At 34.0% G+C, this 18,587-nt stretch overlaps 2 protein-coding genes across 4 annotated transcripts in view; one reads left to right on the forward strand and one right to left on the reverse strand.

Annotated features, from left to right (window-relative positions):
• On the forward strand, nucleotides 1-15,017 carry Pyd (zonula occludens-like protein polychaetoid). The gene is made up of 18 exons (XM_076379019.1): nucleotides 1-244; nucleotides 906-1,155; nucleotides 7,277-7,446; nucleotides 7,540-7,742; nucleotides 7,809-8,240; nucleotides 8,356-8,416; nucleotides 8,497-8,647; nucleotides 8,845-8,996; nucleotides 9,099-9,393; nucleotides 9,501-9,672; nucleotides 9,758-9,983; nucleotides 10,061-10,235; nucleotides 11,776-11,985; nucleotides 12,245-12,586; nucleotides 12,848-13,083; nucleotides 13,702-13,891; nucleotides 14,212-14,624; nucleotides 14,714-15,017. The coding sequence occupies exons 2-18, from the start codon at nucleotides 1,003-1,005 to the stop codon at nucleotides 14,715-14,717; spliced, it is 3,585 nt and encodes a 1,194-aa protein (XP_076235134.1). The 5' UTR covers nucleotides 1-244; nucleotides 906-1,002; the 3' UTR covers nucleotides 14,718-15,017.
• LOC143179697 (mitochondrial glutamate carrier 1) overlaps nucleotides 11,192-18,587 on the reverse strand; it is an 11,313-nt gene continuing 3,917 nt past the window's right edge. The window contains exons 6-9 of one of the 3 annotated variants that reach the window (XM_076379013.1): nucleotides 17,496-17,681; nucleotides 17,246-17,396; nucleotides 16,666-16,913; nucleotides 11,192-11,977 (exon numbers count right to left, since the gene is read on the reverse strand). In XM_076379013.1, the coding sequence (XP_076235128.1) occupies nucleotides 16,775-16,913; nucleotides 17,246-17,396; nucleotides 17,496-17,681 (476 nt within the window). In that variant the 3' untranslated portion in view covers nucleotides 11,192-11,977; nucleotides 16,666-16,774. The remainder of the gene's footprint in view (nucleotides 11,978-16,665; nucleotides 16,914-17,245; nucleotides 17,397-17,495; nucleotides 17,682-18,587) is intronic. The other 2 variants (XM_076379011.1, XM_076379012.1) reach the window with 2 other exon arrangements.

Genomic DNA, 18,587 nt, shown 5'->3' on the forward strand with positions numbered 1-18,587 from the left:
GCCAATTTGCGATTCTGGGGCTTCAGTGGGTCGACAGATCGATTGTTCTTCCGGAGTTGTGGAAGAATTACATAGAGAATCCATCGGCTTATCCCATATCAGCAACACCCGCTATGATAAGCTATGCACGCTACGAAGCCGCCCACTATTCGAATGTTACCTCCGCTCATTTTTCCTCCTTCTGTCGTGATTCGAAGTTCGACGCAACTCGTTCTAACTTTTTCCGCTTATTAAACGTTTTGATGTAAGTTTTGTTAAGTTTTCGTGTTTTACAGTGTCTTTTAAAGGTGAAAAGTGAAACTCGTATACCTAAACAAGTAATATTAATCATATTGTTTCCAGCAATACGAGACCTATTAGAGTTGAAATTTCATACGTGCTGTTTTCGTGTTTTATAGTGTCTTTTAAAGGTGAACAGTGAATTTCGTATACCTAAACAATTAATATTAATCGTTTTGTTTCTGACAATACGAGACCACCTATTAGAGTTGAAATTTCATACATGTTGTTTTGGTGTTGTAGAACACTGCAATTTTGGTTTATTAAAGTTGTGACGCAATGTTATGTGTTTGTACAACTTATGCAATTTCATATTACAAATTTTTGATATCTACTTACGTTTTACATTTTGTTATTGCGATCACTGTTGTTTGATTTGCGAACTATATTTTATTATCACATTTCTTAACTTTTTTAAATTGAAGATAATTTTTAGATACATACTTTGCGTGACGTGTGACCTTCAATTGTGATAATCTTCTTAATTCCGAAGTTACCAGAACTATTAATAGTGTATTTTAAATTTTAACATTTTTAACCTTAAATAATATATTAGAATTACAGTCGATACAGATCTGTTTTTGTTGAAGCCAATTTTAATTAGAAATTATTTTAAATTCATAAAGTTATCGACTGAGTCTATTACCGACTGCAAGAATCTACGCCGATCTTATCGATAGATCTTCACTGCACCGACGGTAAAGAAGAGAATAAAAAAGGAACATGAAAATCTTCGATAGATTATTGCGTAATGGAAAAAAGAAGAAAAAGAGAAGAGACACAAAAAAGAGTTCATTGAAGAAGAGGACCCACGTATCACATGATAATTTCCTTTTGGAAGGAAACCAGATGAGGAGACACAGACGAAGACACAGGGTAAGTAAATTACTAATTTAAAAAAAGTACATGACGAATAAACTAACAAATTTTATGACATACGAAGATATTGGTATAACAAAAATATTCATAGTAATAATAATAATAACAAAAATGTTATATAGTTGGGTTAGTACGAATATTTATCGCTAATGAATATTACGAATTTACAAATTTTGTGACAAAAATATCATTCGAAATTGATTCTTCGTGGCTTAAAGCCATCGCTAAAGTTGCACACAAAGAAAAGCGCTAGTTTGACTGGAATATGACACACCTCTCGAGCAGCTGGAATGTGTCGACCTGACTCAGGTACAAGTCTTTTGTGTCTTTTATTCTAATTTCCCCCCTAAATCCGCAGGTAGCATATGTCATTTAACGTAACCCGGAACAAGTGCAATACAGGTTGAAAACGAAAATGCCATCAAATCATCATAACACACGAAAAATACAGTGCTTACTGACAAAGTATTAATTTAAGTATAAGTTATACCTTTTAAATTATTAATATGAAAACAAAATATGTAAACACAATAGATATTTTGCCACTGAAAATAGAGTATGGCATGATCTACAATAATTGAAGAATATACAACCAGATTTAGAAAATGAGATTGTAGATAAAAATGGTTTGTGATAATTATTTGCTACTCCATACTACGTAAATTTTACTACTTTCAGTATTTCACGTTGGACCACTCGTAAATGTGCATATATTTAAGTTCATGCGTATGTCGTACGTGCGTCAGATTCAAACGTGGCTTATACATAACTGGTGTCCTAAATGAAAAGGCTCCACAGTTTGTGTGAAGTCATTCGATACAATACACATATTCAGAGGTTAACGTGATTGATTCCACATTTTGAATGTTTTAAAATTTTAGCGCTAAAACACTTGACTGATACTTAAGAAATATAAATACTTTAATTTTGTGAAGTTAACCGATTTGGTAAGTGAGCGACTCATATGTACTGTAAGCTATGAAGTTTGCTCGGGAGCATTCAAAATTATTGGATCTTTTTTATCATCTAATAATATTCGATAAGTAGAATCCAAAAATCCTACTCTTAACATTAGTAACTCATCAGTTAGAAAGTATTAGAATATTATAAGAATATATGTCTAAAAGAAGTCAATAATTTTAGTTACCTCCACTTAAAGTTTAGCTCATGTTAATTTTACAATCATGAATGTTTTCCAAAATTGAAAATTATTATACATAAATATATCTACACATTTGAATAAGAAGGCATTCTAGCTATCTCCACTACTTCGTTTGTTCGAGGAGAGGGACAGAAGAGCGTGAGCAAGTGAGAAGGTAGATGACAGCGACAAGGCATAAATTACGATATCCCCATCTCTTTGCTTGCTTTCTGAATAAACTACCTGATTTGATGTTTGGTCGATCTCGAGGTTCAATCCCTTACAGAAACAAAACGGCACGTTTCTATATCAAAATAGAATTTACAGTAAAATAAATGTGCCGGTACATGCACATTAACGCTAATTTTATTGAATTTTGATCTTGATTCCTAATGTAATTAGTAACGAAAAATAATATAAAATAGTATACTCAGTTACTGGGGCATCATAATTTAAGTATCGAGATCGAGATATACATTTTTAGGCTATTCACTTACCGAGACACTTGGATATTAAATTTTTAACATCTGCTTTAAATGTCAAAGACTATTGCCAAATGCCGGGACAAAATGTCTTCCAGTGACGTCATAGAGCAGAAGAGTGGGAGTACCGCACGCATGCAGTGAAATATCATGCGGTCCCTCCACTCTTCTATTCTATAACGTCACTGGAAGACATTTTGTCCCGGGATCTGACAACACTAACATCAAAATTGTCAAACAAAACAAATTAAAACTACACGTTCCGATATTTGAATTACGCCCCAATAGCTGAGTACACTATTATATAATTACTATTTTTTACTTTCAATTACATCGGAACTTAAGCTCAAAATGAAATAAAATCAACTTTAATACTTACGCACCTGGGCATGGACGGCTCTCGGAACACTTCCCTCATTTTCATACAATAGAAATGAATTCCATTACTCGTATACTAGAACAGCGCAGGAGAATAATATAAAGTGACTTACTTATACCGATTATGAGAACAATCCTCGAGAAATTCAAGTTCGCGGCTCGAGATCGGGCCCATCACTAGTCGAGCCGAAAACCGGTGCGCAGGCACGCGTATGCTGCACGCGCCCCCCACCACTCCCCGGTCCCCTTGCGCAGGTCTACGGTCCCCACTATCCCCCCACTCCTACGATACGTTCACTCGAGCCTGCCCCGCGCGCCTCCTCGGCCGCCAAGCCCGTTTCTCATCCGATTCGCGTCGACCTGCCACCTTACCCGTAGCCAAGCCACGCTCGGAAACTATACGAGCCGATCCTTTCGGGACGAGAGAATTTCTCGGGTCCCCGATGCGTGCATCCGTGCGCTTTTCATCGGCTTTTACCCGTGCGCTCCGTCCTCGGCTCCCCGAGCGTGTAGAACGCTCCGAACGATCGTGCACAGTGGCCAGACTCTCCGTCGTGGATCTTAAAGCGTGGACGTTGGAAACGCAGTGTCAGTGCCGCTCGGAATTCCGATACGTGGACCGTGGATTTTCTGTTCTAAACAGTGCAAGCTTTCGTGGCCTCTCGGAGCCGGCGTGAACACGCTGAACACTGTAATCGTGAGATCTCATTTTCTTTAACTACCGGACGTTGCACGCGATGATTCTGTTCTTTTCTTTTTCTTCTCGTTTGAGAAAAAGATGCTTCCTTTCTTTTGCACGTCGGATGGAGAGTTCGATGGCTCTTCTTTGCGCGAAGATATTGTAGATTATACGTGTGAATCTCTTGGTAGAATCGTTCGCTGCTGGTTTTAGGAAATGAACTGTTTGATATTTTGACACGGTTCAGTTTTTGGATATCTTTGAGGAATTTTTGTCGGTGGCTTTGAGGAATCTGTGAATATATTGTACAGAGGTTTTGAGGATTTCTTGGTTTTTCTAGTGGAGAATTATTGTTGACGAAATTACGATACATGAATGTTTCTGTTGTTTGAAAGTATTCGCTCCCATGCGGAAGTTGCAGTGCTTCCCTTGGTTTCTGTACATTTTCTCACAGTTCTTTACATCGGTCTAGAGAGGGTGACTCGGATGATTGGAATTCGTTCCTTGCCGACAACGTGGTAGTGATTTTTCAAGTGGGACCGTGGGATTTCTTTTTCCTTACCAAAGTTTGCCACTTGTTCTGGGTTATACAGACGAACGTGTGTTTACAGTGTGCTTCGAACTTGTCCTTGTAGATCCAGATCGAGTTTAGAAAATGGATGTGTGATAGAGCCATCGGAATTCCGAGAGCGTAAGAACTACCGATTTCGTTACTTGCATTTCCGTGCAACAAGTGGCCTTTCAGAGAACCTTGAAGTAATCTTTGGAATCAGAATTTCTCGCATTTCATGAAAAAACGTGACGAAAGTGCTTCACAAAAATATGTTTGATCATTATTAAATCATACGTAGGATCTACAGAAAGCACCGTTCCTCTAAAATATGTAATCAAACGTAGAAATCTTGTGAAATAAATCGAATTGAATGAAATCCAATCGCCGAGTATATTTGGCACTCTTCTCAAGATATCAGCAGTGATATTAAAATTTGTATACTATATCCTTTTTTTTTGTTCGTTCAATGACGAAATGGTATTCTATCTTAAATCATCTTCTTATACTCTGAACTGGAAATTTATAAAATTTTGAGAAATGTGATACATGAGTAGTAGATCTTCAAAATCAAAAATTTATTAACAATTTTACCTCTTTGCTACGTTTATTCTCCGATTCTAAGAAAAATAATTCTTAACTACGATTGAAAAATGTTTCTCAGAGAGTTTCACGCGTAGATAGAAAAATGTTTAACAAAGTAAGTTGTGACATATGATTTTATAAACTTACAGTTTTATACGTTAGAAGATAATGGACATTGATGAAAGACCTGTACTGTCAGCAAAGGTGTGAAAAAGCTTAGCAAATACCAAGGAATCTCCAAGCAACGTCAAAGCCTAGCAAGAAAATTTCTAAAACAACTCACCTACAAATCGCGTGATTGAAATAAAGAATCTTAAAGAAAGTATCACGTCAATCGAAGAAAAAGAAATTAACGACAGTTCCAATCTCTCAGACAATAATTTCTTTTGTCAAATTGCACAATTAATAACGTTTATTATTAAAAAACAAAATATGCGATGGACCGCCTTAAAGATACATAAACGAAACGTAAAAAATATCTAGAAAGGGAGAAATTATTTGATAATAATTTCAAGAATAGAATCTGGTGTATGAACGAAGAGAAGAAAGAAGTGGAAGGTAGAAACTAGTTCGATTCAACCAAATATTCAAGATCAGTGGAGAAAAACGGCCAAGCGTGAAACATGGAATTAGAACGACGAGGAAAGTGAAGGTCTGATCACTCGAAAGGAAAATGGAATTCCACAAGTGCGCATTGCTGTGAATTATCCGCGTGTTATATGTAGTAGCTCATCAGAGTAAAACGCGATTGTGAAAACTCTCTTGTCGTGAATGAGGTCATGCACTGTTATGGAATAGAATATCGCATAGAAGCAGAAGGAAATTAAAAAAAAAAAAGAAGAAAGGAAGAAGGTAGAGGTATCTGGTATACATGTGGGATTGGTTGCTCCTACGCCACTACTTGTGACGCCTATGTGCCGGAAAGCTCTGCCAAAGAAACTCTCATCCGCTTCGTTTTTCACAGCGTCCTCAGAACTGCAATATATTTTCACGGTACACTTGTCTTTCGTAAAAAGATAAAAGTACTTTAATGAAAAAGTAGCAGGGAAATATATATGTTATTTAAAGAAAGATTTCTTCATAGTAAATTCACTAAAAAACAAAGACTTATGAAAAAATGTTGAAAAAACAATGAAAATTTCTCTTGTGAGAAATTTAATAGGAATTTGGGGAAAAGGAAATTTCTGTGAAAAAGAAAAGAGAAGGAAACATATTGAAAATTACAAAAATATAAGTAGACTTAACAGATAAAGAAAGAGAAACGGATGATTTGGACGAGTAAATCATTCAGAAAATAAATTTCTAGAGGAATTAACAAATGCAATATTAAATAAGAAATGAGAATTTAACAAATGGTTTTTAAATAATCATTGCATGTTAAAAGAGAAAGAAAATTGTACGCGTTAAAAATTTTGCAAGTGAAATTATTTTACGCTCGTAAACATAGTACGCATTTTGAAGAGAAATGAGAATGCAAACATATACTGAATGAAAGTATACGGAGAAAAGAGTGTATACTTAATCAAAATGCTTCTGCAGAGGCGTTGAAAAGGAAAATCGTCAGTTTCTGCAGACGAAGTTTCTCAACACGCGAGCATGGAACGAAGCGATAATAATGTGGGTGTCGGGAATTCGGGGAACCCTCCGAATCCATCTACAACCACGCATGGTATTCTTCATAATAATTCTGGCGGAACTGAAGTGCAGGTGCGAAACAAAAAAATTTGCTAAAACAAAACTGTATATCAAATTTAATACCGTCCTTTCTTAGGTATAAAATTAAAAGTACATTTTGAAACAAAAAACAAATAAAGCTAGAATTTTAGTTATACCAATATCTTTTTCTACAAGTGAAAAAAAATTAAAGGAAAAAAAGTACAATAAGTGAATCTATTTCATTCATGTATAAACATGAAGCATCAAGTTTGAAATAAAATTTTATTCATGCTTAAAGTAAAAAAAGAGTTCTAGCATTTGAAATTAATTTCGGTGTTGTTAAGATAAGGATTTTTGAATATTCATATTCCCAATTTCGAATTCAAATTCCATAGAAACAGAAAATATTTAAATGGAATTCGAATTATTAAATCCGAGTTAAGGATTTGTTAAGCGGAAGAAAAATCTTGTTAACGAGAATCCATAGAATTTTCATCCAATTATCGTTTCGCTCGTTTCCTTGAATTCTTTCCACTTGTTCGCTAATAACTAGGTTCTTCGAAATGTAATAAAAGAGTAACAACTTTCATAATTACATGGTTAGTAAATTCTAATCAATTATCATTATGATTTTGTTAATTATTCAGAATGGAGACAGAGGATGGGAGGTCCATCATGTTACGGTTACCAGAGTTCCCGGTTACGGGTTTGGAATCGCTGTTTCCGGTGGAAGGGACAATCCCCATTTCACCAATGGCGATCCTGCTATCGCGATCTCCGATGTTCTGAAAGCTGGACCAGCCGAAGGAAAATTACAGTAAGGAAACCAATAGACAATATTAAATTTGTCCATTGTCGACCTTTGGACATTACACAGGCATTTTCAGAAAACTGTTTTTCTCAATTTCAGAGTGAATGATCGCATAATATCTGCAAATGGAATATCATTGGAAGGCGCCGATTATGGGGCAGCAATCCGTGTCCTAAGAGATTCAGGCTCAACAGTTTTATTAGTTGTTAAACGTAGGGCTGCGTCGAATTCCTCTAGCAATCTAGGAAACTCCACACTTCAGAGTCATCGATTGACTCTCACGAGGAACAATAAAAAAGATGGTGAATAAACTATTTGTACCACAAACGTGCAGTGGTAACAATGTTTTAACATTTTTTTTTCTCTAGACTTTGGTATCGTTCTTGGTTGTCGACTCTATGTGAAGGAAGTAACCCGAGAAAACACTGGAATTAAACCAGGAGATGTGTTAACTCGGATAGGCAGCGTGGCTACAGACAATATGAGTCTGAAAGAAGCTAAGAAATTAATGGATCAATGTAAAGATAGATTATCAATTGTAGTAACTCGAGATAATTCCTGTTGTCATGGTCAACAGCAAGCAAAAAGTGAATCTGGAGAGTATCTTTCTGGGACGACAAGTTACAGTAGCCAAAATTTGTATGTTCCACCTCCTACGAGACAGCCAATGGAGGACAAAAGTAATCTTATTCCTAGAGGCCGTGCCAGAGGCCCTTTGATGGATGTTTCACTTAGTCAATTAGATCTCCCAGCAACACCTACTGTTGATCCCCCTAGGCCACCACCTCCTAGACCAGAAGGTACAATTTTTGTACTTGTTTCTTAATAAAATTACTGTAGCTTTTAGGAAGTAATGCTTTCTAGTTTTTTTATATGCAAACACGAAATATATAATTTGTCTTTTTCTTGTTTCAGACTATTATAGCACAAGAAGACAACTCTATGATGAAGACTTATCTCGAAATAAACTTCCAATGTAAATTATATTTAATACGAATAACAAATTGATTACTATTACATCGATAATTTTTGCTAATTTCTTTTTTAATTTTTCAGGCCTGATCCTCGATTTATTACGTTCCAAAAAGAAGGATCAGTCGGTGTTCGTTTAAGTGGCGGAAATGAAACTGGTGTTTTTGTGACGGCTGTTCAAGCAGGAAGTCCAGCTTCTCTTCAGGGCTTGCAACCTGGAGATAAAATTCTTAAGGTATAATTTAACGTCGTGATTTTTTTAAATTAGAAAATATATTTTAAAATAATACAATGTTTAATATTAGATTATATATTAAATTTCAGCACTATTCTGAATATCTATACAAGTATTTATAAAAAGAAAGACAATTTGAACAAAAACTGAAATTTAGTTTACAACCTAATATTACTGTAATAATTTAAAAATTTCAGATAAATGATATGGACATGAAAGGAGTAACAAGGGAAGAAGCCGTTCTTTTTTTGCTCAGTCTTCAAGAACAGATCGATTTAATTGTCCAACATCGACGACAAGAATACGATCAAGTACTAGCGTCTGGAAAGGGTGACTCTTTCCACATAAAGTAAGTTGCGATCAAATCTACAATCGGGTGAAATACATATAAATGTTGCACAGCAGTTGAAGGAAAATTTTCTTAAAATAATGAGCTTTCAAATCATTACAGAACTCACTTCCACTACGAACAACCACAAAAGGGTGAAATGAGCTTCCGTAGCGGAGATGTATTTCATGTGGTGGATACGTTACATAATGGAGTGGTCGGTTCTTGGCAAGTCTTTCGGATCGGTAGGAACAATCAAGAAGTACAAAAAGGAATTATTCCGAATAAAGCTCGGGCCGAGGAGCTAGCAACCGCGCAATTCAATGCGACGAAGAAGGAAATGAGTGCCAGTGAAAGCAGAGGTAGCTTCTTTAGGAGGAGACGAAGTAGCCATAGACGTTCGAAATCTCTAGGAAGAGTAAGCTTTCTTTACTACATTCCACTGATTGTTTCTCTTTAGGGCATGTTACAGTCATTTTACAAAACTTTAGCAGAGGAAAAAAAACAATTTTTATTTTTTTTTAGGATCACTGGGATGACGTAGTGTTTTCTGATAGTGTTAGTAAATTTCCTGCATACGAGAGAGTTATACTCAGACACCCAGGTTTTGTTAGACCAGTTGTACTTTTTGGACCGGTTGCAGACCTAGCCAGAGAAAAACTTTTAAAAGACTTCCCTGACAAGTTTACATCTCCACGTAAGTGTTGCTAATGATATGTAACGGATATATAACATTGGTTTCAAGGTTTAAAAATCATCTCTTTTCCCTTTTCTTTTTATAGAAATGGAAAACCAGTTGGATGACAGTATTGGAAAAAACACAAAATCGTCTGGTATTATTCGATTAAGTGCTATTAGAGAAGTGATGGACAGAGGAAAACACGCTTTACTGGATATAACTCCAAACGCAGTAGATCGACTGAACTACGCGCAGTTCTATCCTATAGTGATTTTTCTAAAAGCTGAAACGAAGCAAATCATTAAAGAAATGCGAGCCGGAATTCCTAAGTAAATTCCCATTGATCAAATATGCCTACAATATGAATGGTAAATGCTGTGAATGAGGAGCTATAAACTTATTTCAGATCAGCACACAAGAGCAGTAAGAAACTCTTGGAACAGTGTCAAAAATTAGACAAAATTTGGGGCCACATCTTCAGTGCGGTGATCACGTTAACCACACCAGAAGCTTGGTATCGGAAATTGAGAGAGCTAATCGATCGACAACAGCAAGGATTATTGTGGATGAGTCAAACCAAGGTAAAAATATTTATTAAAAGTTTAAAAATACTTATAATGCCATGTATGATGGATAATGCAGCACGACTTTAAATATTTTACTGTGAGATGATCAAAAGATAGTGAAATAATTTTTTATTAGATTAAATATTCGTTTAAGTAAAACTCTTGGGGATGTTTAACTTCGAATAATGAGAATCGTATTCGGTCAGAAGCCAATGAGATTACGTTGATGAAATTATTTTATAATAATTTATTATAGCCCTCGTATGGTCGGCAAATGACATGGGAGCTATGTCAATCGTCTGGTGACCCTCGTGATTTACATCCCCCTCCCGTACCCCCGATTTCGAAGGAAACTACATTTCATGATGTGAATGAAAATGACACTTATCACACGGACAAATTATTTTCATTACCTTCTTATCCATCTCTAACTTCTGACGTTGTCCGTGAGCAATTTTTCGGCTACATTTGAATCCCGCTTTTCCTAGTCAGGTGTCTTGATTATCAACTTACTCCAAGATTTCAATTTAATTGTATCTTGAAAGGATAAAGATATTAAAGTTATTTTAATAATACGCAATTTTTAATTTAGTAGTCTTTAGTTTAGTAATCTTGAACCTTGTAAAATACTGAGAAAACTAATTTGAAGACTCGAAGATCAAATTTCTGGTAGAAGTACACGACTGCTATAGTACTTGAGATATTCGAGACACCTTACATCGTACGTTGAATTTAATTTTGCATGGCCACATTTCATAGCTTCATCGTATATACATTATCGTAAATCAGAAGTTATATCTAAGTTATCGTATAGCATCATTTGAAGTGTTATAAGTATCGGAAAGATCAGTTTGATTTTGTATTTTTGAAAAAAATTGAAATAAAGTTCCAAAGTGTCTTATTGGGGACATTTTAAAATGGGAAAATCACGAGGATTATAAAACTCTAATTCATAAACATAATACACGTAAACTTGGCAAAACCTTTTAATCGAATTAATTTTCTAGGAATATTTCTTTCATCATTCATCATGCATTTTCTTACAAGACTAACAGAATGTTTGGTGGTATGTTTTGTCCTTTTATACATGGGATCTTTTAATCGAATAACTGTTTTAAATTTTGCTATCCCAATAAAAATAAAGGAATAACTAAAATATGTAAGAATATTTATGATGTAAAACATTTTGTTTCATCTTTTTCCATAAAATAATTTAATTTTAATCTATCCTGCAATTCTCAGAAATACCTTAACTAAATTTAAGAATTAACTTAACCGAATGGCAAGTATTTGTTTTTCATTTCAACCTTGACCCTTTCAGACACTATTCATTTATTTATGTTCATAAATTTATTAATTTATCTCAAACTCTTGGCATGCTTCAAGAGAAGTCAACATGACCAACTTTTCTCTAAGAAAAAGGTATAGTTAATATCCTAAAGAACTACGTTGTATTTATAAAATATCCTATTGCAAAGAAAAAAATAATAGTCTGAAAGGGTTAATAGAGCATAAACCTCTGTAACGTGTTGTCCTCTGTGTCCTGCGATGATAGCCGGAAGAAGCACTCTCGGATGACTTCCTATTCCCGATGACTTCTCGCCTCTCCTATGCTTCCTCTCCGGAGAGTGACTTGGAACTCAGTCCAGCACCAGCTTTACCAGGTGTTCTGGGTCCACCATCCAGATTGAAAAGCAGTTCGGATCCAAGCATCGCAACACAAGATGACATTGCTGCTCCTCCGCCATATTCAACTACTTATCAGGTAAACATACAGTTGTTATATAAAATAGTAATTACTAGGGCTCTTACTGATACCCGAACACTCGAAGCGTTACTCGATTCATTCACAATTCACTGGCCTAGTATACTGTCAATTTCAATACTGCCTTCACTGGCCTAGTACATTGTCTTCAATATATAAAAAAAGAGAACCTTACTTATTCCAGACAGAAAAACCTAAAGAACCTTTACCAGACGTTAAACCTAAGAATAAATGACCCTCTAAATATCTTTTTCTTTAGCAATCGTTTGAACAACCAAAAAGACGATCACAAGGAGGAATGGGGGATGGAAAATACGGATTTTCTTTATCAGGACAAGTTAGTAATCAATCCGGATCACCAGAATATCTAGGTGGTTCATTCGAACCGAGATCTTCTCATCATAGTCCCCCTGATTTACCTCCACGCGTGGATCGTAATGCAAAACCAAGCAACCAATCGACACGAAATACAATTGGAAGATCTGCTCAAGAACGATTACTCAATAAAACGGATTCAGTGTTAGATGTTGCGAATTATATAAATGCGACACCTCATAAAGCTAATGCAACGTCGTCGCTGGAAAGAGCTCAACCGAAAGCGGTAAAAATTACTGACTGTTCTTTTTTCTCTTTTTAATATCTTTCAATGTCATTGGAGGGCTTAATGCCTGGAGATTGTACCGGAATATTCTGTTTTAATGCACATTCAGTTTACATATATAATGTGTAAATAGTTCTGAAAATATTGATTACCTTCTTGAATAGATCATCTAATGATTTTGTATGGCCTATTTATTCTCGAGTTTTCTATCGAGTTTATTATTATGATTCGTTTAATGCATGATTTCCTTTACATGTACAGGGAAGCTACGATAGTATGTCTTCTTATGATTCCTACAATAATACGAATGGAACTGCAAATTACGGAGCACAAGGTCTAAGCACGTCCACTGGTAGATTGGGCCCCAATGTACCTGATGACATGAAGAGTAGTGGCCCTGCGACCAGGTCACACGATCCTTATAGATTTACTAGATCAACAGCCCAACCGATTCCCAGTCACGATTCACAAGCACGAACCGACTATGCTAAATATAGGTATGTTTCATTAATGAATATCGAATTTGATTTATTCATTTACTGACCACTGTAATATCTAAAAAGGTAACGAAAATAACGTTTCTTATAAATGTTCTAAAGACAACATAACTTTCAATTATTTTGAATTTGTTTTAGGAAAATATTTAAGTTTTTTCTCTATTTCTTAATATTTTTTTTTTCTTTCACTTTCTGTTTAGTATGATGGCGCAGAAACCTCGACCATTAAGGAGAGCTTGTAGAATATATATTTCTAGACGTGATACGTTAGTTTGAGAATTCTGTTTGCTTATAGATTCTTTTGTTGCCTGAACTTGATATGCAAGTGTACACTGTATTTTCTAAAGTTCCTAAAGCTAATTTCTTTTATTTATAAGTTTCAGTAAACAAGTTAAAAAGCTTATTATGAAATTGTTCTTAAAAAGCGTTTTCATTCTTTTATTGCAGTTAAAAATAGCTGAATATATAGTTTTAATTTTTTCGTAAGCTTTTATTCATATACTCTGCCAATTATATTTCTGTATACTTTGTATTCTAATTCGTTTATTCTTATGTTTTATGTTTTCCAATATCATGTACCTTTTGCACCCTTGTAAGCTAGAACATTTTGCTTTGTAGTCGTACAACTGATTACAAGTCCATAACACTGCCACAAAACAAACCTGGAGGATCCTATAAGCCAATACCGCCTCCAAAACCAAAAAACTACAGACCACCACAAACGAACTTGTCACAACCAGAAAATAATGGAAATGAGGGAGCTAATACTCATCAACATTCTAAAAGCTACTCCATTGCAACTTCACACGTAAGAAATTTTTTTAACTGATCAGTGAGACATGCAAAGTGCAACCAAAAGGACGATATCCAATTAATGGATAAGAAGACAGTCGATACATGAAGTTTCTAACAATTGTATCTCAGTCCAGTATTTGAATTGCCGATTTTCATGACGTATCTTCAATCCACGAATCGCGCTTAGCGTATTTAAGTGAAATTCGAGAAAATGACTTCTAGAATAATTGCTTTACTCTTTTGACTGCACCCTGTATGTGCAATATTCTTCTGAAGGTCGGCCAAAAAATAGAAAGTGGGAAAACTAAAATGAAAATCTTTTGTTCTTTCTAGGTAGAAGGCAACAACAACATTCAACGTAACAGTGGCCAGTACTACTATAATATTCCACCTCCAAATCGTCACGACTCAAATTTGGGGAACTCGCATCATAACTTGAATCATCTTACCACACCTGCGCACAATCACAGTCTAAGCCACACACACGCGCATTGCAGCCCACCGATGTCGACTCATAGTCACAGTAATAGTGCCAGTCAATTGAGTCTTGGTCTTTCTCATAGTAGAAACAATGTGAATCACAATGGATATATTGTGAATAATGGTCACAATGCACCTGCTCAGAGTTTCCCAACCAGCCCAGGTCATAACAGAGAACCAAGCGCACTCGATCTCGCCGGAAGTAGGGAACAAAGAGGAAGTGCCTTTGAACTTTATCGCAAACCTGTACATCATTACAATGCGAGGTAAAATCGGCTAGTGTAATATTTAATTAATACCGCAATGGTTTATTATTTGCAAGCCTATTTTAATGAAATTATTTTTATTGTTACAGTTAACGTGCGCAACAGTTTGTAGTTTGTTATCGGGGATGAAAATAAGTAGAGGAAATAATCTCAGCTCGAAACAAGCATTTAAGGAATATAGAGATCTCGGTGCCGTGATAATATTTAAGAGATTAGGAATAGAAATTTGAATAAGCATGACTTGTTTTAACAGAAATAAGTTAAAGAACAGAAAACTCAATTCATTACGTTTTTTCTACTCAGACTTTGTATATACGATTTTTAATAAAAAGAAAAATATATAACAAAGTATTGCAGAAACAATTGTTGAATAAAATTTTTTACTCGATGTTATATTCATTAATTCATATTTCTCCCTTGTTCTATACAAATTTCAATTAACAACTAATTCATAACTAACAAAAAGAAAGAGTTTGCTTAAAGCAAGTCTTCTCGGGAATGACTACAAAGAAGAAATCAAGGTTTTCACAGAGCTGATTTACTTTTGTACAACGTCAATATACATCAATAACATTAATATTTCTATTATATTTTCGGAGAACTTTGACTAAAATTGACAGTAAATTTCCATTTGGGAAATTTCTCTAAAATCTCCTTGTAAAATTTTCTAAGAAGGAAAAGGACAGAACAGCTTTTTATAACGTAATTCTTAATTAGTATGATTTTTTTATTAAGGGCTTGCAACGAATAAATTAATTTTTTAGAGGCAGCTGCAATAAATATTTTAAATACAAAATTTAAAAAGATATTTTATTAGAAAAAAAACTCACTAAAACTATTAAAAAGTAGTTTTAAACCAATTTAATTTAAATTTTAATATATTAATCATTGATCTATCTCAGAGCTACAATTAATTATTTTTAAAAATGTTTTTTAAAAATTATAATAAAGTAATTACACAGTATTATGCACTATATTGTTAATCATACCAATTAAGAATTAGTCTGAAACATTTGATTCCTATCACTGGTATTGATACTTAATTATTGAATTAACTAGAATTAAGAAAAAAATTAAATTCTTACAAAAGGTAAGCTCTTAATATCACGATATATGTACTATACCAGTGTTTCCAAAAATATTTTAAATACTATAGATGCATCATCAAAATATATTTACAAAAAATTGAACATAGAAAAATATTAAATTAATTTCTAATCACTTAATACTTCTTCAATTCGTCAATAACAAGTGTTTATTATTATACAGTTAGATATGTAATATTTTATAATTTAGTTTACTTTATTAGCGAGCTTAACACTTTTTCCATTCAAATCTTTCCTAAAAGCTTAATTTTATTTTAAAAATCACACTTCCTTTGAATAATTTAAATCCATTAAATACAAAATTTAATTTATTAAATTAAATTAAGCAAAATACTGGAAACACTGGCCTTTGGAAAACTGATCCATGTAGAAGGCAGTAACATGTAAAAATAAAATCCATGATTTACGATATTAGTTCGAAAATAGAAATAAATGAACACGATCGAAAATCATGGTTTTTATCTCCTTTTAATTATACGTAATCGTAGACCAGATTATCGTAACAGTGGACCAGAATCAATGTGATCAATATTCATTTGGCCCTACTACAGTACAGAAGAACCTTGATTATCCGAAGACTTATAACTATAAAAATATCTATAAACATCAGTATCCAATTTCACGAATCACGTTCGTCGTAAAGATACGAATTTACCTATATTCAATTATTTATTTTATACCTGAACTAAATTCATCTGAATAATGATTATTATTCAAATCCCGACTGAATAAAATATACTGTAAAGTAATTTATTGCACATTATAATATTCTAAGAAATTAAAGGAAAAGTCAAAGTTAACATGTATGACTACATAAATACGTTTTGAAATCGTATTTGTCTATCAAAGAACTATTATAGTTCAAAGAGAGATTTCAATTCTGATGATCAAGGTCCCAGAATAATTAAAAAAAAAGAGTAGAACAATTCACTTACTGGATAACTAGCGAATCGTACTAAGCGAAAATACATCTATAATACGCCAGTTATTGTCAATTTAATCCCAGAGTATTTGAGACGGCAGAGCAGATTAGGCAGGCGATATTCACTTAAGACCCAGAAGCCGCTCCGCGACGCCGAGGTAGTAAACAGTTTGTGCAATCCCAAAAAGGGGCGCTATTACGATCATTCTGCATGCTCCACCTTTAAAGAACGCTGTCGGACCCTCGTTCTTCAAGGTTTTGCTAATAGACAAGAAATTACATTTCTGAATGTTCCAGAAAAGTGAATTACATTTTTTATGTTTATTCCAACAATAAGAAATGAGTTATACAGAGTGTTTCATAATACATGGGTCAGGTAAATTGTATGACTGCAAATGAAATGAAAATCAAGAATGTTAAATCAAAAATTAATTTCGTTATGCGTGATTTTCGTCTTATTTCCAGTCATAGAATCTGCCTGACCCAATTTGTATCATCAATTATGAAACACCCTATATACTATGCTTCATTCATAAATAATTCTATTCTCATCATTTGGAGGCATAATCTATTTTCAGTGTATCTAAACTTACCCTATGCAGTCCAACACACCATTGTATGTAGGTTCACCAGGAGCCTTTTTGATTACTTGCAATCTAGTTTTAACTACATCAAATGGATTGACCATTAGGGCAGCTGTAGAACCAGCAGCGCAACCAGCCAAAAAGGAGCACCAAAACACAGCTATTGGTGAAAAATAATATAATTTTTAAGTAATGTCAAAAAATTAACAAATTACAAATGAATTTAAGGTATAAATTTTTCAGAGTAAAAAAGACTTACAGGATCCATCCTCCCTCTTTGGCCCAATGTCATTCAGTCTAGCAAAAAGTGGAAAATATATAACTGAAAACGTGACGTCTCTGAGTGCTGTTGCACCAGTGCCTTGGTACAATCCTAAAATACCTCTCTTTCTCAGAAGATCTTTTGTCAAAGAGAGAGCTGACACCTTTGGCACACTCTTCCCAGCTGCAATAAAATCATACCTTTTTTTTTTGATCTGTTGTAATATGATTTAAGTTTATAAATATTCATTAAAAAATTCATTTCTCAAGACACATTTGATAATTTGATAAACATCACTTTACTTTAATATGCAATCACTAAATTTTGAAATTATTATATCATTATATACTATTTGTGATACTTAGATTATATTTGATAATGAGTTTTTTAGATGAAAATCTATCATTTCTATTTAGTGTGTATTAGTACAGAAACAACATTAGTTAGTGATATATTCCATACAGCTAATAAATGAACGACCAGCATGTTGGCACACAAGGAGACATTCAATAACAAAAAATAGAATTCTTAAAAATGGTTATAAAGAAAAATACAATTTTTATAATAGGAAAACTCAATTCTTGTTTTAAAAACAAAAGAAGGAAAAACAAAATGAACTTTTAAAATTTAGGGGCAAATGCATATCTGTCAGAGCCAATAAAGTATAAAATTAAAATGGATAAATTTCTGGCTTTTTTTCAGGGAAAAATACACTCTATAAAAAGTACTCGTTTCTCATTACTAAAAACAAGTGTAAGATGTGCTGTAGCCAGTGGAAAAATATTAAATTCCTTTTTTCAATAATAAAGTTAACAATCAAAATATCTACTCTAGATTTGAAGCAAATGCAGTGCTTTCAAACAGTTTTACCAATCTATATTCAATACGCTGTCGCCCATCTTGAAATAAATCTTCCTTTTCCTAATTTTATTGGGTATAGCGGGTGTCACATTGCTGTAAACAACACGAATCAAACGAGATGAAATCTCTTGGACAAAATTCATGGTACTCAATTCTTAGTAATTTCATTTATTGTACTTGTTAATGCTTTCTATAAACAAAATTAACAGTAAAGCATTCAGCACATCC

This window comes from Calliopsis andreniformis, chromosome 5 (genome assembly GCF_051401765.1).
Source record: "Calliopsis andreniformis isolate RMS-2024a chromosome 5, iyCalAndr_principal, whole genome shotgun sequence".
Classification (NCBI taxonomy): domain Eukaryota; kingdom Metazoa; phylum Arthropoda; class Insecta; order Hymenoptera; family Andrenidae; genus Calliopsis; species Calliopsis andreniformis.

Coding starts and splice junctions, on each gene's coding strand:
- Pyd (XM_076379019.1), top strand. CDS start 1,003: ATGAAAATCTTCGATAGATTATTGCGTAATGGAAAAAAGAAGAAAAAG. Junction 8,417..8,496: donor TCTCGAAATAAACTTCCAAT/GTAAATTATATT, acceptor TTAATTTTTCAG/GCCTGATCCTCGATTTATTA. Junction 9,673..9,757: donor TGACAAGTTTACATCTCCAC/GTAAGTGTTGCT, acceptor TTCTTTTTATAG/AAATGGAAAACCAGTTGGAT.